The 24,570-nt window shown below is 35.7% G+C and overlaps 1 protein-coding gene across 1 annotated transcript in view; it reads right to left on the bottom strand.

Moving 5' to 3' along the window:
* Positions 1-2,870: 2,870 nt before the first annotated feature.
* The window catches only part of SLC7A2 (solute carrier family 7 member 2), a gene marked incomplete at its 3' end in the record, with an annotated part of 37,908 nt that continues 16,208 nt past the window's right edge, over positions 2,871-24,570 (bottom strand). Inside the window, exons 3-13 of the mRNA XM_079534999.1 lie at positions 17,224-17,611; positions 15,971-16,126; positions 14,012-14,177; positions 13,348-13,484; positions 12,662-12,884; positions 9,947-10,086; positions 6,306-6,408; positions 5,270-5,475; positions 4,836-5,002; positions 3,759-3,867; positions 2,871-3,058 (exon numbers count right to left, since the gene is read on the bottom strand). Coding sequence (XP_079391125.1) covers positions 2,871-3,058; positions 3,759-3,867; positions 4,836-5,002; positions 5,270-5,475; positions 6,306-6,408; positions 9,947-10,086; positions 12,662-12,884; positions 13,348-13,484; positions 14,012-14,177; positions 15,971-16,126; positions 17,224-17,596 — 1,968 coding nt within the window. The 5' untranslated portion in view covers positions 17,597-17,611. The remainder of the gene's footprint in view (positions 3,059-3,758; positions 3,868-4,835; positions 5,003-5,269; positions 5,476-6,305; positions 6,409-9,946; positions 10,087-12,661; positions 12,885-13,347; positions 13,485-14,011; positions 14,178-15,970; positions 16,127-17,223; positions 17,612-24,570) is intronic.

A 24,570-nucleotide genomic window follows, 5' to 3' on the forward strand; every position in this document is an offset into this window, starting at 1 on the left:
GTCTCCCTTCAAAGAAAATTCCAGTGCAATATAGAAATTACTCTAATCAGTACATCAAAATCACTATGGGCTAATGTCAGATCGATGCAAGCATACAGACAGGCAGGCACACATTCGTTCTATATGATGGTGCTGGGAGGGAATGGGATCTTCCTTGCACATCACAGAACAGCCACAGTTTGCAACCTAGGAGCCTGACTTGCCTGCTCTGTGGCACCAGCATCTTTAGAAAAAAGTCTCTGCTTCCTGCACACCAAGATGTGTAGAGAATTTAAAAGAGCTGTCTTCCATTGTAGGCTTGTAAAAATACTGTGCAAAAGGTTCAACTGAGCACTGCAGGCTTGTCCTAACAGCAGGACAAAATTGCAACTGGGAAGGACGGATAAGGATGCCCTCTAAAAAATAGCCACTGAAGAAGTTGTGCTCTTGACAGAGTAGTTACAAATCAGGAAAAGCATCAGTATTTCTACTTCAAACACCAGTGGTATCGAAAACATTCTTTTATCTTTTTTTAATAAAACATTTGTTTCAGTCTGTCAAGATTACCTCACTGGAGCCTAAAAAGTCATAAATATCTTCTGTTTTAAACAAGAACACATAGTTCTTTTGTCACTTTTTCGTAACAATGGGCCCCAGTTGAGAAATACAATTCCAATGGCAGATCCAACCGACACAGACGGCTCTTCCTTTCATTGAAGAAAGGTTCTGAAACTTATCAATTGCTCTAAGCACTGTTCTAAGCACTGAAGATTACTATCTAGTTCTTTCAACAGAACACTTTACATAGACTATAATTTACTTGTATTACTCTACTAGGACATTTTAGTGTTTCTTTAACAACATCTTGTAAAACAAACTGCGCAAAGAAGTGGCTATAACTTATCAGTATTAGGATGGATTATGATACATTAAGAAACAGGACTGCATTGTCACTTACTCTACAGTTTCTCTTCATCCTCTGTTTCATCCATTTTTAGGGACCACCAGACTTTAGAACAATGGTCCTTAGGACAACAGCTGCACATGCTGGAACATCAGTTAAAAGGTAGGTGGTTTTCCTGTTGTGCACTCATTGTCCTGTACTTTGAAAGAAAAACACAGGCACCTACAAGTGCTCTGCTTTGGTCTTCTAGCAAAACTTTTCTGGTGAATTCCTCTGGATTGCTATAAAACCAGGAATATGCCACAGAAGACAAATAGTGGTGAAGATCTTTTCAGACTGCTGCTCCTTGAGCTGAGCAGCCAGCAGAGGCCACTAGTGCAACTAGTACAAATCCCTGCCAAATCACCTGTGCTGCAAAAAATGCTCTCCTCCCAGTTCAAACTGGGAAGAAAGGCATCAGGCTTTAAACTACAAACTCATTCTTCCATGGGGTATCAGCACATTCCAAGATTCTCTATCAAGAAGCACTCTTCTTTCTGCCTTCTACATTTAGGCTTACAACAACAAAATTCATTTTCAGTTTAAAAAGCAAGAATCTATCACTGTGAAAAAGACAGAAACAGAGAGACAGAAGCAGCTTAACTGGTCTGCTTTTTTTCTTCTTTTTTTCTTTTCTTTTCTTTTTTTTTCTTTTTCTTTTTTTTTTTTTTTTTCAATTCCAGCTATTATAAAAAGGTGCTTTTCACCATCAACCAACATCATTCTGACAGGATATAAAATGTTTTGTAGCTAACAACGGAGATTAATACCAATGATTATTACTGGCGATATTATGCTTCAGATTAAAACTTTCCATGACAAAGTACAAAAGTACAAAACAATTCTCTTGTACTTTAGGGAAGTTATTTTTATAAGTGACTTCTTGCAAAATAATTTCCTATTGTGGAATCCTTCAAGGGATTGAAGACTATTATACGCTGAGAAAAACTGTTAAAATGTCTGGGTGCCCTTCTTAAGTAATGTGACTTTTATGTTGAAAGAACAGTGTCCATTTTCACTACCTTTAAAACAGTGGTTCACACAACACTATTGCAGTTATTTGGTTCTTTACATACATAAGTTAGCATTTAGACAGCCTACTCACATGAATGGATTTGTAGGTTTAGATTTGACTCACAAAAAATTGTTGTGCTAACATATTTTTATGACTTGGTGAAGGACTGAAATACTACTTTGAAAAGCATTCCTTCCAAAGCCTGGGTTTGGTGTTTTTTTTCAGCTCCCCTTCTATCTGAAAAGAAGGTAGGAATTTGGGGCATAATTTTTCTGAAGAGAAGTTTTTGCAGAAAACAACATAATCCTTTAAAGGATCTTCTCTATTTCAGTTCTTAATGGCTACTAATTAGTAAGGGTAAGCAATTCTTTCTTTACTATTTTTATATAAATTCACGATCTTCTACTTTTTGCAAAGCATCAAGTCTGTCAATTTATCATTTGTTTCGGAAATATTTTCCAGGCTATCTTCAATTTTTCTCCCATGAGATTTCTGTAGCAACAAAAAATAGTACCTGGTATTTTACTACTGATTTAGTTGCATTGTTATTTGGGACACCAGACCATGTAACAGAAATAAGGAGGACATGTAAAAGGCACTGTGTTCAAAATGCAGTGTAAAATATTCTGAACTTCTTGCAAGTATTCTTCATATTTTGTAATTGCCAGCAACTCTGTACATCAGTTCAAACAATACATCCAGATTTCTGCTTGCAAAAGAGTACTTCTCTTGTTTGTTTGTTTCATTTAAATATTAACTTCCATGCTGTCAGTTCTGAAATGATGAAGATGGATTAGCAGCTTGTCCAAAGCATCAGTCAGGCCTTGTAGTAAACACTTTCAAGAGGAACAATGTTGGTAGAAAGCTTTTGAAATTTCAGTCCACAAGTAAAATATCAATTGAAGGTTTAAAAGACTTGATTGTTTACATAAATTAACATTCACTTGTCCTTTCACGTGCAAGAAATTTATCGCTTTCATTTGCACTTTCAGGTTCATCCATTTCTTCCACAGGGTTCTTTTCTTGCAACCCACTATTTTCCGAACAAGAATCTGCATCTCCATCACTGTGATGACCTTCAAGACTGTGCCTGATGCCATAAGTAAAATAAATAATGAAGCCTTTCAAAAGGAAAAGGGAAAAAAAAAAAAAAGAAAAGGTTAATAAGGTTTTTAGGCAAGTAATGCATCAAAAAGTCATTATTTTTTACTGTCTGGCTGAGCAAATTTTCCAAAGCCAGGTATTAAAATGATAGCTCAACCTTCAGGTCTTCCCTCTTTGTTCAGGAAACGGAAGTGCTAAATTCCAGTGCATCATTTTTGCATAAGTGGTTGTTCTAACAGAATCACAGAATTATAGGGGTTGGAAGGGACCTCTAAAGAACATCGAGTCCGACCCCCGCCAAAGCAGGCTCCCTAGGCCAAGTCATGGAAACTAGTATCTCTAATTTATGACTACATAAAATCAGTGCAGTTTTCCATATCTTAAAGGAGAATGTCTGATATAGCAAAAAGAAAACTGTTACAAAAAAGATTTCAGCACACATTTAGCTAAGTAAACAAGAAATAAAAGTATGGTAACTTACTGGAATTAGTTCTATAACTTTGATTCTTCCTATTACCTCAAAACTATTTTTACAGTTTTGGCCATGTATACATATCCCTTCTAAAGCGTGATTTACTTTTTTAACTAGAAATACTAGACGATTTTACTAAAACATAAACTTTTGTTCCAACGTTTAAAGGCAAAGTATTGAATTATCTAGGACAGGATTCATCAGTCCTAACAAAGGAGGAGATTTAAATGAGCAGATGTACTTACCAAGTGCCATCCAGATGCTAAACCTGATCCAAGTGTCTGAACTTAATTGCACCATTAGATAAATATTTACCAGGATACTGAGTGATGGTAAAAATGGCAATAATGGAACCTAGAGGGAAATATTTAAAATATTTAAAATATTAAATATCATTTCTTGCATATATCAACTACTTATGTCATACTTGAGTTATACAACATGAGCTAGGGGTGACAAATCTCACTAAAAAAGAATTGCAACATTTTCTTACTGAAGTATATTAAAATTTTCTTTTTCAGTATTTAATGACAAATTTCTACATATCTTAAAAATTTAAAGTAATTTATGTTTAAAATATGTTCTCTAAAGCTGTGAAAACAATCTTTCAACGCATACTAATGAAGTCCTGAACGCACAGCTGAAAAGTATTATTTCCATCTTTATAGATGTATCCCTTTTTTTCCAAATTGACTCCTTATTTCCATCAAATTATTTTATTTTCATCACCGTGATTCACTGTTTCCACTATGTAGTTCCTTAACTAACTGACCTTAGAACACAAGTGAAAGCCCAAAATGAAAGGCCATACTTCAGGGAGGTATGAATTGCACTGTGTTCCAAATCACTGCAGACAATGCAGATAATCTGACTATACAGTAGTCAGTTTCTGAATTGTTTTCTAGTGTCTAAGTGTTCAAACTGAGGACTAAAATTGCTTGTGCCTTAACAGTGTGCACTCCAGGCATGTGTCTGAAAGAAAAGCTAGAAATCTGTGTTGTCAGACCCACTAGTTGTAACAGCAACCCAACAGATACACCCTTTCTATATGGCCACAATTATATATGCATCACACATTCAACCTGTGGGCAGCAAAATCCTTTCCCTAGATCTGAGATCTGGATAAGATCTATACTTGATTGAGCATTGATGCTATGAGCCTCCACTACCCTTGCAGTCACAACAAAACCCAAACTGTGATAATAGCAGTGCAGTAATGAAAGACTACCTGAAAAAGGGCTGTCTCTCTCTCTCTCCCTCTGCCCCTCTCCCACTTCCTAGAATATATCCAAACCTCCCATTAGAGCTATTATTTTATTCACCATAAAGGCCACTTTCTGCTGGTTCTGAGGCTGCCTTTGGATGAGGAGAATGGTAATTATGAAGAACACCACCAATGCAGCAAGAAGGCCAGTACTCCAGGGCTCCAAGTTAGCAATGAAATGAATCCCATATGTAGCGAGAGCACTCAAGCCACAAACCAAGAAAGCTGTGTGAAAAACAAAATGATGGAAATAGCATTGAAGAGGAGGTGACTTTTAAGAAGAATGATAGTGGAACTTCAGTATGAAATGCTATGAAAATGATCAAGTAATGGAAAATACACGAGATTGCAGATTAATTCCATTATGAAATATAAGAGAATTATCCAGAATGTTGCATTAATGATGACTGAGGAAAGGTATATTATTACCGAATGTTTAATTTTGTCCGTAATAAAATTCCATTACTTACATTAATGTTGTATATTACTTACCTAACAGACCCACTAAACAGTTAACAGTAGTTGCAGTCTGTTCTGTAGGTAAACTGGATGGATTAATCAGAGTCTGAAGACTGAAGTGACTCTCCTGTATCATATTTATCTGTGACTCACTTACAGCAGATTCTCTTTCTGATGCAGCCAAGGCTATTTTTTCTGGAGAATATTTGGGTTGCTCATAGGTTAAACTGGGTTGGTACCTGTGCAAAAAAAACAAGTGGTGTAATAATGAGGTTTACTCTGGGAATTGAAAGAATATGCCTCTAGGAATACATTTAAGTACTAAGTGCTTTGCAGTAGAGATTGAGAATTACCCAATATGTGAGAGCATATGATTAGTCACTATCTTATATAAACAAATTATGGCAACTTTTTTGCCATGTTTGTTTGTTTGTCAGTAGTTTTTTAAGCTATATAAATGCACCAGTGGGTCAGATAAATTACCAGTCTTGCACAAATGTGGAGATCTGGTGGTCAGCAGCAGGGAAAGGTTAAGGAATTGAGACCTACAGCTCTCAAGATATTGAAATCATTAAACTGTTTTACAAACAGAAGACATAACATAGTTCTACTGGCAATTAATTATTATCTCAACTGATGAGAGCTGGTATTTGTACTGTTTTCTGGGCTACCAGATCTTGAAATGCTTTTCCGGTCGTACTGATTTCTGACAGGACATCGCAAAGCGATTATTTTAGCACCTCCATCTTTCACATACAGTCACCACAATGTGATAGGCCCAAGGTACAGCATGGATTGTATTTGTATCAAAATATTATCTCCTGGAAAAGAAAAGGTGTCTAGATTTCACATGAAGTTTTGATGTGACTAACTGCTATACTGATATAACAATATGTCAGTGTTTATTTGACAGGTAAATGCTTCTCAGCAGTTATTTATATGCATACAGATAGCTTTCAAATGTTTAGTTATAAAGCAAAAAAACATCCACTGTAGGTGTGACTCCTGTTCAGGTAGTGAACAACACAGTGTAAACCACAGTAAAACAGAAAAGTTGTGTTTGACTCACCTAAGAATGAGGACACAGGTTGCCACAAGCGAATAAGCAAGAAGTGTGCCAATAGACATTATGTCCACTAAAGCCTTTAGGTCGAACAGAAATGCCATAATAGCTAGAAAAGAAAAGAAAATGCAAAATTTGTATGAGGCTTACATACTAAGTCAAGACTTTAAAGTCCGTCACCAGTGTAACTTCAAATTGTTCTACTGAGAACAATATGAGTGAAATCATAGTAATCCTTAAAAACACATTTGAAGTCATAGACAACATACCTAAACCTAATTTCCTACAGTTGGGAATCTCATTCAGGTAGATAAGCACACTGCTGGGCCATACAGTCATGCTGCATAATTGAGCAATTTGTATTGGATTTATTTGGACAGAAGTACTTGCATATGTGGCTTGCTGAACAGGGGCCACAATAAAATACATCTTTGTAGAAAAGTTTCTGATGCTATGAAAGAATCTCATAAGAGTTAAGAGATGGCTCCCACTACAAAACAGAGGAACAATGATGTGACCCAGTAAGTATGTAAAATTTCCACTGATTTCAAAATAATCTCTATATAAATTTATGAAGTTGTCTGTAAGAAAACAGATGGTTTTTTTTGTGTGTGTTTTCTTTTTTTTGTGTGGGTTTTTGTTTTTTTTTTAATTATCTTACTAAAACCTTCAAGTGGCCTTCAAAAAAGACAGCAAAATCTCACAAGAAATAATATTCATAAGATCACTGAAATAGAAATTTCCATGGTACTCTGAGTAATTATGGCAGACATTTCATCTATAAAAACTAATGTCACCTTCATCTGGAGATTCTTTTGTGTCTATGCTGTTTGCACACAGAGAACTCATTAGAGAAATTAGCACAATTAATTGAAACCAAGTGACACTAAGTGAAAGGCTAGCATTAATTGATACATGGTCAAAAATTCTTAAAGTATTTGCATTTGACTCACTCTATTGAGATATATAAATAATCAAAATATTTTATCTTTTTAATCATCACTAATCTTAAAATAAAAAAATAAAATGTAGCCTTTATATTACTGCACGTGCATGCATACACAAACTTTTCTATATTCAGAAAGGCTTATATATAATATCTACTTTATAAATACTTTTAATATACGTGTAGACAGGTGTATCGGTGCACAAAAAAACACAGAAACACACATTCCCCTCTTTTTGGATTCTGACAAAAACATGACTTCAAAAAGCACGGTTGCTTTGTTATGGAAGTTCTATTTCATCTGCTAGTGTCCTCTTCCAATGGAGGAAGGAAAATCATCCTGTCTTCTTAAGAGAGGGTGGATGTTCATAAATCCAAGAAGTCATTTATTGTAAGAAGTCATAACTTCTTATCTGTGGCAAATTTCTGAATATCTCATGGCTTTAAATTCTCAAAATGTGTAGGTAAGCAAAGCTGAGAAAGAACAGAACCTGCAATAACCAAATATAAAGTAGCTATGTTTAATTTTAAGTTCTAGATTCAAAAGGCTACTTTGTAGCCAAGGTTGTTTTCTTATACACTAGATCAAACTGAAAAATTCTTGTAAGTTTCTGATTAAGAGAATTTTAAAAAAGCTTTTTCACCTCTCTTAATTCTACTCAAGTTCTATGTAATGATGGCAGGCAAATTTACAGTTAAGAACTGTAAATGGGCAGCTAAATATTTTTCAATGTGCAGTTTCAGAATCATGGTTAGGATATGTAAAAAAGTAAGTCACAGTAACAGCATGTGACAACTGACTCAGCTGTAGTCATGAGCCGGTAACTTTAATTGAGGCCAAGCACCTAACAGGCTAGCAGGATAAAGGTTAACATTTCTTAAAGCTATTCATACTAGGATACAAGGATACAAACAATCCATGCTAGGATTTAAGAGGAAAATCAGATAATATGACCTGTTGCACTTATTTTTAACTACCCTGGCAAAACCATTTATGACCACAAGTTATCAAATACGCATTTTTTTTTAAATAGATTAAGCTGTCTTCAGATAAATTATTCATACACCAAATTCCCCACAATGTCTAAAAGCAAGTCCACGTGGCTGCTGTTGCACAGCTAGTCAAGGCTGTACAGCTGTATCAATTAGTTTACACGTTAGGTAACATGGCTTTCTTTCTTTCTTTCCCACATAACTGCACTACCAAATTATTATAGAGGAAAAAGTCAGTAACATAAATTAAAAGTCAAAACAGAATGTTTTAGTCTTAGTTCTGAACTCACTTTAAATCAATGTTAACCAGGTTGCTAAATTGTTATAAGCCATGTCTTTAATATTTTTGTTTTAAGGCATTTATTTGCCTTGAAGGTAAATACATCCAGTGCTTCCAGTTTCTTAGATAATCAGACATCCCTCCAAAATAACACAATGAAACTTGGGCAGTGCCACTTCAGGAAGTATAGACAAAAATGAAACAGCTGTGTGTTAAAAATTTCTCTTTGTAAAACTAATATAGCAGTTGGCAGCAGCTCCCAAAATGCTGTTTTGCTAAAATGTATATGGGTGTGTATACATATATATATACACACACAAATATATACATATATATATATATATACATATATATATATATGCATAAACACATAACTTCCCGAGCACCCAGAAAAACACATACCCTTCAACTCTAACTTGGTCAGCTTGTACCAAAATAGAACTGGTTTTCTTTAGAAGACGGTGAAAATAAAATCTGTGTATGCATTTCACACAAAAGCTGATCCCACTGCAAATACAGATTTTTTTTCTCATGTCTCATAATAAAAAACTTGATAACTGCTTTCCCCATTACAGACGTGGTACATATATCTATGCTCATTGGACAAGAAAACCCTATGAGGAGAGGAGAGCCTAAGGGACACTGATCAAGTAAGAAGCTTTTTCACAGTACAAGAAGTTAATATTTAAAAATAAATAAATAAATAAAATAACTTTGAATTCTGTGACATTAAAGACACTACCACCATCAGGATTGGTATGATTTAGAGTTCTTACACCTTTTGATTTAATTCCCATCTTACATGCACGGGAAGTTAACAAGCAGCCCTTTTTCAAAAATATGAATTACCATGCACGTGCACAGAGTGTTCAAATCTCAGTTTTAAGAAATATGGGCTTTGAGAGCTTACCAGAGATGACCCCTGCTGTCAAGGTGGCAAAAACTGGTGCCTGCCTCTTACTCACTTTGGCAAGAAAACTAAAGAGTAAACCATCGCGTGCCATGGCAAACAGAATTCGGGGCAAAGGGAACATAGAGCCGAGAAGACTAGAACAGAAAAATGTATAGTTCAAATACAGGTTATTAAAAGCACAGTGCTTTACTGGTAAACCCAACTACATGAAAAGAATGCTTGGAAGAGTTAATGGGTTCTGCTTCAGTTTTGGTTTAGGCTCTGTGTTGCTGCTCTCGGTTTTCTGTTTGATTGATAAGTGTTGTTCTATGCTTTGTCGATTATTTTGAACCTAAGCTTTGAAAGCTCTTGAGATTAGCAAACAAATACAAAATCTGTGGTAAAGAAAAGTTTCACTAGTAGTCTACTTTACCTGGTGACAGTTATATTGGATCAGTGAAAAGCAAATCAATTTCCACATATGCAACACATTTAGCAGTGCACCTTTCTTTACAAGGATCAACTCTTAGTCTCACCTGCTACTGCACCAGACGATAGAGTAGCAACTAGTGGGGTCCTCGTTTTGGAATTGATTTGAGCTAGACATTTGAAAAGCAACCCATCCTTCGCCATAGCATAGATTACACGTGGCATTGGGAAAATGGATCCAAGAAGACTGAGAAAAAAGCGAACACATGCAACATAGCAAACACAGTTCATGCAGAGCTGTACCATGGAATAGATAAACAATGCTAATTGTTTTTTTTAATTGCATGTACATAAACTTATGATCATAAGACAGCAGAGTTGTATCATGGAAAAGGTAAACAATGTTAATTAATGTCATGTACAGAATCTTATGATCATAAGACAAAATCAGAAAGCCCCATAGCCGAAGATACTACAGATCAGACAGAAATAGAAATGTCTTTTTTTTTCCCATAAAGCTAATGGCCGTTTTTTTGTTTGTTTGTTTGTATGTTTGTGTGATTATTTTTAATTTAGGAATTGGAATTTCTTCATTAGAGAGAATTCGGGTTAGCAAAATAACTCGTCATCACTGTAGTTCTTGGGTATTAGTGGACCAGGAACATATTCCAGGTCACACTAACTGCAGTTAAGCTTGAGTATTCTTCAAAAAAGTCTGTCAGTCAGCAGCAGCAATTCAATAGGCATTAGCAGCATCTTTTAGGCTTCGCATTTCCATGTGAGGCTGCTGATTAACAGTAATTCAAAGTAAGCACCAACAGTTACAGCTGAGCACATTGTCCCTTTCCATTAAAGCTCCTCAAGCCAAGCTTCACTGAGATTGTTTCCTTTATGGGAAGAGTAATTATTTTAGATTTGTTATTAGCAGAACACAGAAAGCTTTTAAACTTTAACTCAATTAGTCAATAACTCAAAGCTCTTTTTAAACAGGCTTCTTACATTAGATGGTTTCTTTCCCTCCAAATTAAATAATCATAATTACAAAAACAAAAACACTTTGAAAGGACAAAAGGCAAATTCATAGCCAGTACAACCTTTGCAGCAGCATACTAGCATTTAACCAGCTGAATGGTTGCCTTAGGTACTTCAGGATGTCAACTAAACCACTTAAAGAAGGCTCAGATTTTACATACCACAGATGCTAAGTACCTCTGGTAATGCTCATGAGACACAAGCATTAAGGTTAGACAAACGTGAGATAATCTCATGCACATTAACTGATGTATAAATGTTGTTTTTGAGAATGAGTGTTTTCTAAATCAGGGCAACAGTTTATTCTTCAAATAAGGATACTATTAAAATCCACAACTAAATTTGTATTGTTCTGACTTTGTACAACGTATTAATCATACTTCTCTTTAAGTGGGTTCACACAAATAATGGAAATACTAATGGAAATGGACATCTTTACCCAAAAGATACAAGTTCACAACATAACATAATTAGCAGTAACTATATGAACTAAAAGTAATGATCTGAATTTTTTTTTGTTAATTATACCTCTAAACTGAAGAATATGATATATGATATGCTTTGATTTGCTCTAAACTGACACAAATCAATACATGAAAGAATAACCTCTCCAAACAAGGAAATATAACACTTCAAAATACACTGGAAACAGACCAGGAATTCAAATTTCTGAAATGGTGTTTTACTCTCTCAGTTCATTTTGTTTTCCAGTATTAGTTTGCACTTATATAAAGCTATTTATCAGTATAAAGGAAAATTTGAATAGAACCCCCAAGTATGACAAGTAGATAGAAAAAAGCTATAATTTCAGAATGACCTGTACAAGTTATATTCTTCAGTCAGCCACATAAGCTTTTATGTCATTCTGAAACTATTTCCTTTTTCCGCCACCTTCTACATCAAAATATTCCCTTCCTTTAAATCATCATCTAGACCTTGTGTGACCATCTTCATCACGCTGATGCTCGCCAGAGTTATCTCAGAGTACTGTTAGTATTCCTGCTTAAGCAGGTATGCCTTTTTAATTTGTGGAATGTCAGCCTGTACTAATATCATCGAAGCTCACTTGGATGATTCCTTAGCTACAAAACCTCAAGTAGAAAACTGGAATCGGCATTTTTCTATCCCTGAATTCAAGCACTAAGCAATATTCTATTCTATGAAAGTATTTGCACATTACAACTAGGCTGTGATATATTTGAACACACGCATATATATTGTATGCTTTCCCTGATCTTCTTAATTAAAATAACAGGTTACATTCACAGTTTTATAGCAGAAAATAAATTACCCTATTCCCACAGCTAGAATCTACATCTCAAATAATCCTACAAAAATCACAGGAGGGAATGATATCAGAAAACAGATTGGCTACTGAAGAAAAACAGGCAATGAAGATGATAAGGGAAGCTAGGTATTTGTCTTATCAATTTTGCCTGCAAATACACAGAGTTTGTAAATTTGTTGATTGATTGAGAATGGCGTGCAAGACAGGACAAAGGCAGTGAAGTATATTTCATCAGTTAACAGAGGTAACTTGCAGGTCATGTGTCTAAAAATACTTATTTTAATAAATAATTTTTGGATAAAAAGTCAAAGAGGTAGAATTCAGTAATAACAGAAACATTAACCATTGAAAAGATTGTGAAGAAAATCTTAAGACTAAAACATGCTTCTAATATTAATGCTAATCCTCTTCATGAAGTGAGCCTTCTAAACAAACCCATTAATTTATTTTTAAATGTCTTGTAATATCCATCAGCTTTTGTAAAGCATATCAAAGTCCTTACCTTGTAGACAAAGCACAGAGGGATCCCACTGCTACAACATATTTTGCAGGACCCCATCCAACATATGCAAATGCTACTGGCAGAGGACTTTTCTCATCTAGCAGATAATATGGCATCATAAGAGTCAGTGCAGCTGAAACTCCAAAATAGGCCATGAAACAAACGAGCAAGGACACCACAATTCCAATGGGTATGGCTTTCTGAGGATTCTTGACCTCTTCCCCTGAAAATAAAAGAAAGAAAACAAAACAAAACACACACACCAAAAACTGTTGTTAGTACATTCATCTTTACAATATATTATGACAGACAATTGAATATGTTTGAAAACATAAACCCTCAGAATCATATCTACAGAATAAATTTTAAAATCTGCAAAAATTAAGATCAGTTATTTTTGTTGCCAGAAATGGCTTTAAAAAAAAAAAGTATAATTAATGGACATAAAATATATTCTATATTTAGAATTGTCAAAAACAATAATTTCTAGTTATTTTCCTATAATTTATGCATTCTAAGTACTCAAACCATATCATCCATATATAATTTAGAAGTGATATCAGAAAACTCTTAAAAATTGGTGGCCAATTAACATGATTTGGGCAGAAAAAAAAGTCTAAAAAAGATAGACTATGTCCCTTTGCCCCCCTCAAAAGCTATCATACACACACATATAAATACTATACCAGTTGTTGCAATGCAGTCAAATCCTACAAAAGCATAAAAACAGGTTGCAGCACCAGCCAGTGTTCCTGTGAAACCATATGGCATAAAGCCACCACTCCCATATATACTTGTCACATTCTTGTAAGACGAAAAATTCCTGTAAATAATAAAAATAGAGCAGAAAAACACATTATTTTTTATTACTGGTAGGTCAAACATATTCATCTTTCTCCCTTGCACTTTACAGCATGAGAAGACACATCCATGTGAAAACTTGTAAGACAAAAATAACAGCAAATGGAATCATACTTGAATCTAATAATTATCATCTTACCCATTTTGCTGTTTGTGGCAGGACATTAAAATTTCTAATGGTGTAAGAAACACTCGTTGTCATACTCACCCACTGCAATTAATTCGTGGCTTAAGGATTAGAAGCCAATAACTTCTCAAATGGCCACAAATAAAAGTCTTAAAATATGGCAGCACTTTTTTTTGGGGGGGGAAATATAAATGGAAAAATAAAAACACTTTCTAAGGGAATAAGAAGTTTATCATTCCCAACAACCAAGCTATCTGTTAATAGATTACCTGCGATAGTACAAAAGCATGTATAACACAGAACTGCTTAGAATATGAGACATTTTTTAAAAGTAATTTAAAAATAATTTTAAGAGTAATTACTCTGTTATTGCAGAAAGGTTTATGAGATATTCTTCACTTATTCTCCAGTTGTCAACATCTCCTTTCACAAAACCAGAAATCATTACAAAGAGTAGGACCAAGATGTTAATAGCCGTGAAAATTTTATTCACCCATGCAGATTCTTTTACTCCAAATGATAACAAACCTATAAAACAAAAACAATTTTTAAAAATGAACTCTCATGTACAGTAAAAAAAGTTACTTTCAAGAAGATATATTTGTCAGTATAATTAATAATATTAAAAAAAAAAAAAAAAACAGCAATACATTTTATACTTTTTAGCACAAATTTAGTAAACGGACAGCCTGGCAACAGACGAGTGTATTGGAAACCATAAAACTGCAACCTTCTTTCACTGTACTCCTGAAGTATTTACAAGTATTTTGAGCAATTGTTAATGCTTTTCTGGGATTCTAGTTCACATCTCTATATTATGCAATGGAAAAAGCTAATTAACAAATCCTTTAGAATAAATGCATGCCTCCAGTTCATATATATATCTGATTTACAGAGATTCTATTAAAAAAGTATAATACAAAATGTGCTTGCCTTGAGTTCCAGACTAGTCCATTTAAACGATAGGAAAGTTATTTCATCAGGATCTGACTGTCTAACAACTGTGAGCATACTAAGATTTTAATGGAATAACAGCTAGAAAGCAGATCAGGAGAAACTGAATAGAGTGGGAAAGTCTCTCTGGCTTCTCTAATTGCCACTAACATCACATACATGCTTTCCCTCATTAATTAGAGATTAACACAGAAAATTATAAGCCTCTCAAGATAAAGTCTAAAAAATTTCTGTCTCTGCTAATGAGATGCTTTCTATCTCATCACAGCACAGAAGTTATCATAGAAGCTGCTTAAGTTTTCTGTATCAGTGTTATTTTGGCTACAATTTCTGGAGGTATGGGTGTTGAGTCACCTTGGGAACCTGTACACTGCAATGTAACTCAGCATAGATGCATTTTAAATCTAAATGAATTTTGTCTTTTAAATAACATAGTTCTCAAATGCTTTTCAGTTAGAGACTTAAGCAATTTCTTCTTCTTTTTTTTTTTCTTTTTACTCTTTTCTTCTCATAAGTCAAACAAAACCAAAAACCAGATGAAAGAAATTAACTGAAGATACAAGTACAACCACAAACTAAGGTTTCCTATATTACTCTACTACTCGTCTTTCCTGTACAGGGACTTATTAAAAGCTTAAGGTCCCTTTTAGCTTTTAAAAGCTAAAGATGAACTGGTCACTCATTGTAGCATTAGGAGCTCAACAGAAATATTTTCCCCAATAATGAGTACAAAAACACTTGCAGCAGAATAAGAGGGTAAGTATTTATATACACATCAGTTTAACTTTCTAGAGAAGAAAAGCTCTTGCTTTTATGTGATCTAAAGAGAGTCTGAACACAACTAATATTTGGGATGTGTAAAAGCTCTAGTGAACAATTTTAGTTGAAAAATGAAGTGCTTTGTTTAAAACAAACTATACACTTTAAAACACACATAGCATTTTCTTTATTTAACTTAAAGAACATTTACTTATGGAAAGCAAATGAAAACATGCAAAAAAGTTGCAGTATTTTGGAAATTTCTGATGCCTCAGAAAGTGTATACTTGGTATCAGTTCTTATAATTTAAAAATATGACAGAAGATTTTCCTGTATCAATGTGTATCATAGGTTTTATAACACCTACCAATAAGTGATTATTTTATGTTTCATCTTCAAGGAAAGGAGAGTATGCATAATTTTTTTGTTTTTCATACAAATTTAATTCCCAGAGTCATTTTGTCAATGCATAAATGTTGATCTAAACTGCTCAGATACTATTACTCATTTCTGATATAACACAAATTACAGCTTGGTATTTTTTTGTTTTTGACTATAAGAAGCACTCTGACATTACAACCATCATAAACGAGATATTTGTCTTTTACCTGACAAGAGCAATATAAGGAATACAGCAAAGAAGTCAGGATACTCTGCCAGACCAGGGTAATTCATTTTGAAGTAGGTTCTGAAGAAGTGACCAATCTGTTTCCCAAGAAGTTCATCAAAGGTGCCACTCCAGGCTCTTGCTACACTCGATGTACCTTTATAAAATACATGCATATTTACAGTTTTGCACGAATGCAATGACATACAGTTACCTCTATTGAAAAGGAAATAAAACTAAACATGCTGCTACTTTTTAGTAGAGATTTTAACATCATAGATTTCCACCTAGTTAAATGACAGCGTACTGTTCTACAACTAAAATATACAAATCTGTACTTAATTTGTTCCCAAAATATTGCAAAAAATATTTCTATATCATTTATATTTTATGTCCTTCTGGAAGACACTTACTTCAAAAGTCAAAATATTCTGTGTATGTTAAACAATACAAAACAATGGTTTAATAAATAACATGAAGGAAAGATTGTCTACCAGGAAGTAAAGCAAAAAAACACTAGGAAGATACATATATTACTAGAGTTAGTATTTAAGACTAACGCTCTCCTCTGGTAAAGAATGTATGTGACTACAGCTAAATAAAACCTTATTCTTACCACTTTCCTACTAGGAATGCACTACAAAACAACATTCAGGTCTATTGATTTTGAACGGATTTGGGCAACAGTCCTGTAATTAGGTAGACATATACAGATAGGTATGCTTATACACCATACAGAGGAACATGTACTTCTGGTACAAAACACATTTAAATCAAATTTGTCATCTTTGCCAAAGCACTGACGCAGCTCTTTTAACATCTCCCACATAAGCATTGTTATTATTCAGACCTGGTCAACTTTGTGTTTTATGAGATCACAACACAGAACATTTAATTAGTATGAGATAATAGCAACAAGTTAGGAACTAAGCATCATGACTTTCTTAAAGGGAAATACTATAGCCATGGGAGCGGACTCAGCTAAATGTTTCTGCTGTGTTTTCTACTGACATTATTCTTGCTGATCAATACAGCAGTAAAATTGTTTACTCTTGTTCATTATCACTTCTGTTCGACACATCTTGCAAAAACTCTATTTACGAAGGAAATAACTTAATCAAATGACCTTGGTTATTTGATCCAGTAGGACTGAAAAGCAAGAGTAGTGAAATGCAGAGACACAAAGAAACAAATCCCTTTCTGATATTTGCTTTCTCAGAAAGCCTCAGTTCCCATGTTTGCTCTTAGGCTTACCTATAACATAGGATAAAATGAGATTCCAACCAGTGATAAAGGCCCACAGTTCACCAACAGCTACGTAAGTATACAAATATGCTGAACCAGTCTTGGGAACACGAGCACCAAACTCAGCATAGCAGAGACCCGCCATCACAGATGCCAGGGCAGCAATGAGGAAGGAAACAACAATGCTAGGTCCAGAATTAGATTTGGCAACTTCTCCAGCAAGGACATAGACACCAGCACCAAGGGTACTTCCAACTCCCAGTGCTATAAGGTCCAGCGTAGATAAGCATCGGCACAACGAGTCCTCAAGACCTTCCCCCTTGACATTCTTCTTACGCACCAGGCACCGAACAAAGGTCAAAGCTGGTCCACAGGGCAACATGGTGGATGGAGAGCTCTGAAACAAAATAAATTATTGCAGTGCATAGCAGGTAGAACGTAACTGTGCAAAACAGCTAAATAAATGCATTTACATGAAGAACTGAAGAACTTTAATTGCACCTACGAATATATTTACACTCCTCTATGACGATGAACAAGCATGCACTTTTCTCCCACAAGTCATCTGAGGGATTCAGTTATATTTAGGACTTATTTCTCCAGGGGAAAAGAAATAGTTTTGGTTTACTATACTGCTGTAGTAAAAAGAAGAAATTGCTTCTCTTTATCTGTTGTTGGCTTCTTCTTAATCATTTCTAAAACAGCACCAGAACAGACGTCTATTAACTCACGCATCATTAGGATTTTCGAGATAAGAATCAACATGAACATGAATACAGATTTTAAAGATGTAACACTACAATATCAAGACTATAAACACAAAAAGCTTTAAAATACAGCATTCCGACACAGTCAATGCAATGTCCTTTAGGATATTCCCTTTTGGATTCAAATAATATGGCTTTTGCCTCTAGAATTCACTTTGGTAAAAACTGCTTGAAAGATTAAAGCATTGTTTCTACTAAGTTTCTCAGAACCAATTATTTTTAAAAGCGATGTATAAAACTCTCCCTGGTAAGCTTCTAACAAGAACAGATAGGTAAGAAGAGTTTGGTAAGAATTAAGTAAAGCTATCTGTGATTGCCTGAGACTTGTTGCAATCCATATCATGATTATCTACGTTGTGCTCATGATTTGTTTAGTGCAACCCTCCTAAGAGCAGGGACTGTTTTTCATTTAGACAAGTGTATTCTGCTCATATATTCCTCCATATCTGTATCAGTCTTCTGAATCACTAATAGGCATTTCTACTCATCACTAACAGCAATGATTTTCCATCAGAGGGATGTCTTACTATGGCAGTATTTGCTCCTGGAACAAGAATTCAGAGGCAAGAAAACTGCCATTCCAAATGACTGCCTGAAAAAAAAAAACCCTTGGATATTAAGGAGAGAGAAATCTGAGCAGAAACATTTTCCTCCTCTTCCTGTAACTCCCCCAGGTACACTGTCATGCTGCTTTAGTCTTTAAAGAGACTCATCAAGTCTCCACTCAACTTTCAGAGGAAAGGAAGTTGGAATTATAGTGAACAGACTTGAATAGCCCAGGCAGATATTTAATGCTCATCAGAAAGGTGATGGCTGTCCCAGGACTGAGCAAAGGAGGTGTGTCAGGCAAGGTTTTTTTGCTGTTTTAGTTTGGCTTGTTTGGGTTTTTTTTGAGTGATCTTTTTTCCCCCTGAAATAGATTGTTGATATTTAATTAACGGGAAAAGCTATTCTGGCAGACTTTGTTCTCTGAACATTAAACAATTTCCAAGGCTTTCGTTGTTCAAATGGATCTCAGATTACTCCATTCCTTTGCACTTCACAATAAACCCTGAAGACTGTAAAGTCATCTATCACAGTGGCCAGCTGGGTGCCATTATGGTTTTCTCTGTTGAGAGGCAATCTTTCTGAAAAAATATGTTTGTGGGCCTTTTTTTCTGCTTCTACTTTCTCTGATTCCTGTGGAAGGAGCAGGGGGTGAACTAGGTGATCTCCAGAGGTCCCTTCCAAATTCTATCATTCTTTGTTTCTGAACTTTGTCGACCACAAATCAGTGAGGTGAAACACCTCTTCCGACTCCAACCCACCCTTTCTTCTTCAGTCTTCTTTGAAACTGCAGCATGAGCAAAGAAAAGGTAGAAGACAAATTTCATAGAGACAAAAAAACCCTTCACACACAGAAGACATAATATTTTAGGTATATCTGTCCTTTCTTAGCCTTGAAAAACACATATCCTAGATGACCACTGCAATTCTGAATGCTTTACACTGGTTCCTAACTATTTATGTATGGAAAATGAATGTCTGACTGCTACTTCACAACTTCTGTTGCTGTGCCCCACACACAGAGATCTACCTCAGACATGGCCTCATTTGGATTTGGATGAGACATTGGAAGAGTCCTGTACAGATCACTTCATACTTGATAGGAAAAACTGATGAGGTTATTTGGTCTCCCCACCAGCCTAAATGGCACAGGTGGTAACAAAGTGCCTTCAGAAATCACTGGCAAGTGATTCATCTAAGGTGTCTCCTGTAAGGATATACATTACCCGCTTTGGAAGAATAACCTGGGCCCCTAAGGACATATGCTACTGAACAAGCACATCTCACCACAGCACCACAGCTAAAAACACCTCATGCTCAGCCACTAACCCACAGAAGAAGCAAGAAGGCAATGGCTGGGAGTGCCTTTTGGTGGCAGCATTGTCCTGGACAACCTCACACTGACTGCAGCCAGGCTCAGAAAGGGCCTTAGTCCTGCTGCACTGAAAACATGTTGGAGCCTCTGCAACTTCTTTACCCCTGCTGCCACCAACTCCAGCCGGGTCCCTCAGGCCTATCTCCACAAAGCTGAGCAGATCTGACTTTTCTCAGAGGCTTTCTCACACCTTCAGCTTGATGCTTACAGGCATTTATCTCTAGTAAGATACCTAGTAAGGCTAGAAGCAGATCCAGTCAATTTCTTCTCCTGTTCAAATCTGTGCCAGGCCTGCTTTACAGAGACATTTGTCACAAGAAAACATCTATGAAGTCCATTCGTCACTGACCTTGGCAAGATGCCTTTGTTTGAAGCAAACTGAGATGGCAGCTCCTGACTCTGCTCACTCTGGGTCACTGCACTCCTGAAACCTTTCCTGGATTAAGTTTTTCTTTTGCTATAGATTACTCTGTAACACAGAAAATGTCTTCAACAGTCCTCTGAAAAAAGGAGGCCCCAGTTCAATTGCCTGAGATTTGAAAATCAATGCTCGGTCCATATTCAAGCGTCTCCCTTCCCCAAATGCATTCCTAGAAAGAAGTCCACAGCTGTTCATGTCACAGCTTACAGTTTTTCCCTTTCAACTGCATTACAACAAAGAGATCAACAGGACAGGGGGACCTTGTTTTTACAGGAAGGGAAATTGGACAGACCTAACACAGGGGAAAAAATGGAAAGCTTCTTCATGTCTCATGGACACAGACAGTACTTGTTGGAGTACCTGAATAACCACAGATTCTTATCCTATCCCCTTCACTCTTTATTATCTTGTTGGTTTCTCTTTACAGTAGCTGCTGACAGAACCTGCTTCTTAATTTCAGTCTTTCCTGATCACAGAACTCCTGTCTGTAAAGCAGACAATTTACCTTATCAATTCTCATCTGAGTGCAATCCCAAGCAGATGAGTTCAGTCTTACAATTCATACCTGGTATGAATTCAGTTGGACAGACAGATGATCAGGAACATTTAACAGCCATCTGGTGCTAGGCTCTTCTTAGCAGCACAAGTTTGGTCTAAAAAAACTTTTATCTACAAACACAGTGCAAGGGGCAAAGTCTCCATTTGGAAAGTTTCCGTTAGTCTTTAAAACTGCACTGGATACTTCACAGTCTGTAAAGCCTACACAAACTATCAGCTTTCCACTCCAAAACAAAACACAAATAGATGAATAACAATAGAGTATAAAAGTAACTGCTGTATAAGGTCAGTGTGTGCTGTACCAAACTTTCATTCAAAAGTAATATCTTAATTACTTTAAATAAATGATTTAAATCAGTACATATCAAATCCAAGCTTCAGATGAAAAAAAAAAAAAAAAGCTTTTGATTCAATTACCACTGCACTACTGCTGCAAATCAATATTTTGTACAAAAATTTCCAATAAAGATTCTCCTACAAGCAAGTATTATAAAGCCATATAATACCTCTGAAAGTTGTTAGACTGTTACGTATATTTAAAGATTCCTTAAGCAAAAGTAATTTAAAGATGATTTACTTCTAATTTATATTGTTAATCTCCTATTGTATACTATAACATAAGTGTTAGGTCCAGTAGTTTAGCACATAAACGATGAAGCAAATATCCTAGCATGTTTGTTACATTCTCAAAATGCAGAAATATAAATACACAGATTAATACAGAATCTTTCTTCAGCCTCAGTTTCCTGCAAAAACCTGTAAGCTGTACGAGTTATATTCCATCTGCAGAATTTAGCAGAAAAAATTGTTTGCAACATTTATTGTTGCAAGACCTTACTCAAAAAATTGCAGTGTTGCATTGATTAGATCCAGTGTAATAAAATATGAAAGTAAGAACAGTCAAAAAGTATGTGTACACTCTATTCATGATTCTACTGCAGCTGCAACTTTTTGATGTCACAAAAGTTGACTTTGTGCCCAAACAATAAAAGAATTTCTATTGTCTTTGAATATTTAAAGTAGTCTATCTAAATAATTCATAAGGCCCAAAAAATTGGGAAGCAGCACCTGTAAATAAATGCATAAATAGAAAATGAAAGATTTATCATGCAAAACTAGGAACAGATTTCAGCCTGAGAAGGAAGACATAAATCACATATAAGACACTAATTTGCACTCAAAGACATAACAACAATGTAAAGTACACTAAATTTAATACCAAATAGCACAGGTATTGCTATTCAAAAAGCACATGTTAACAGGCAATGTTTTATATGATAAGCATATGATAAGCATATGATAAGCATGTTTTCAGATTGCTTCTTTGAGCATTACAAACCTTATACAGAGCAACTTCTGCTAGACAATTTTCTGCTTCTCTTGCCCAGTCCTGAACTTCTGTAGTCCTAAATATGTGATTTTACTGAAATATGTGATAAAGCAAACTAAATGTGGTGTGTGAGCTGCTGTGAAGGAGGTGGAGGCTCTGCAGCCCCAGGTGATTGGAGGCCAGGAGCTGGTGAGTGATTTGCCCAGTGCAGGCAGGGAGGGAGAAAGTCTCGCTGCTGTTCAGATGAACCATATCCACTTTCTCGAAATTGTAACATCATGAGGACGCTGCTTTCTTCACTAAAATACACCTATCTTCCTACATACAAAGCACAACGGTTGCGAAGTCACCCCCCATGCATCCCCAGGGGACTCTTTAAATACCCTGAATGACAAGAAAAATGGGGATGTGTTACTTTGTCCCCCACCGTGAAAAAAGCATTGGCGTTTGCTGCTCTTCTTACAAATAATTTGACTTTTGAGCAACATTATGTAATGCTTTGACACCTGAAGCCAACAGTGCAGCATGGAAATAGCTTTTACTGAGTGTATCTTAAAAGAACATCATTAATTTGAAAAATATTACTGTGATTAGAAACAAGACAGAACAGTATCTGTTTACAGAGCCTGGTTAGAGATCATTCTGCTGAACCAGGACACACACTGTATAGCTTCTTCTCCTTTATATGGCTTGAAATGTAAAAATGCTGAAATTAGAATAGTCCAGATATTCCTGTGACACAATCAATAAATAATCCTACTTTCTTAAAAATTATCTTCCATCATAAACTAAACTCCAAGGATAACATACAGCAGTATTTTTACTACTTCCAGTGGCAGATCACCCTACCCCAAACAGGCAGTATGATTTCCAGTCAATATTGTTCACAGTATATTGTTTGTCTTTAAACATTTGTGTTTCAGTATTTCTCTTTTTGTTCAGAGAACATTGAAATGACAAGTCTTGCAGAGCAAAGCTCTAAATTCCTCATCATTTAAAAATCTTTGCCATAAAAAAATAGAGAAAAAAAAGGTGCATACTGTGTCAGCCCCTGCGACTTGCTCACAGCTTCCAGCCTGAGTGTAAATCTGCCCCTGCTGAAGGAGCATGGAGGGCTCATATTCTTTTCCCATGAAATGTCCTACTTCCTGTGGTTAAATGTAAGGGACAAGACAACCTTTTCTTATCTCTCTTACGTCCAAAGAGATACACCTCCAAAAAGAGTGTGCTTATTTCAAGAATTCAGATGCCATTTCTTACATTATCTGAGGCTACCCCTTTCTTAAAGTGCTAAAAAATGTAGGTAGAAAAGGTCTTGTTCATGGAAGCTGCAGCAAACAACATCAGCACTCAGCTTTTCCTCATGTTGACCTCCATTCCAGCCACCTCATCCCTTACACTGGAAGACCACAAGCTAGGGACAAGCCAGAAGCTAATTTATCTGCTAATGTAGACAAACAGAGATAGAAAAACATAGATACAGTGTTCTGACCAACAATATTACAGCATGACTTTGGTTGTGGCTTTGGGGAGCTTAGGTCCTGGCATTTTCGGCTCCTTAGCAAATATAAAACTCTTGCATTCATCCTAAGTGCCTCATCCAACATTTCTCTGACTTGTGTACCCTAGGGTTTCTGCAGCAGATTCTTGCCATAGAGAATTTGCTTAGAAATTCTCTTCTTGCTACGAATCAGCTGAGCACAATAGAAGGAATGAACTGAAAGAATTATTTTATTTTCCAACAGAAGGCTCTTTTAGGACTTTCTCTTCTGGGGTCAAAATAATATGAAGTTAATGTCAGAGATTTATGCAGAAATGTATGCCCAGGGATTAAAATAATAATAATTCCAATTCATTTGTGAAACGAAACTCTTGCACTGACTAAATCAAAACGCCGTAGGAGTCCAAATGACAAACTATGCCTGGTTAAAAGCTGCTCTGTTGTTGTCTCTGACTCGTCTCACAGATACAGCCTCACAGCTCCAGGCCAAAAAGCCATGCTTTCTTACATAACTGGAGGCATTAGTTCGGCAAAAGCATATCCATGTGCTTGCCCATATGACTACTCATAATGTGTGGAAGTTAAACATGAACAAAAGTGCTGGCAGGACTGGGCTCTAAGTAAACCATTACAATCCCTCAGATAGAAATTTCAAATAGAGCCTGCTACTTCGCCTTGAAAGTCGGGACTTTGGAGCCAACTGTAACAAAGGTGAGTTCTAATATTCCCAAGAAAAGAACAACATGACATGGTTTTAACAGTTTATGCAGTTCCAGCAGGATTTGAGAAGATGTATTAGTATTTGTAAAAGGATTCATCAAGTTCTGGCAGGCATCTTTTCTGTGTCAAAACAATAAA

This window comes from Tetrao urogallus, assembly GCF_951394365.1.
Source record: "Tetrao urogallus genome assembly, chromosome: 4".
NCBI lineage: Eukaryota > Metazoa > Chordata > Aves > Galliformes > Phasianidae > Tetrao > Tetrao urogallus.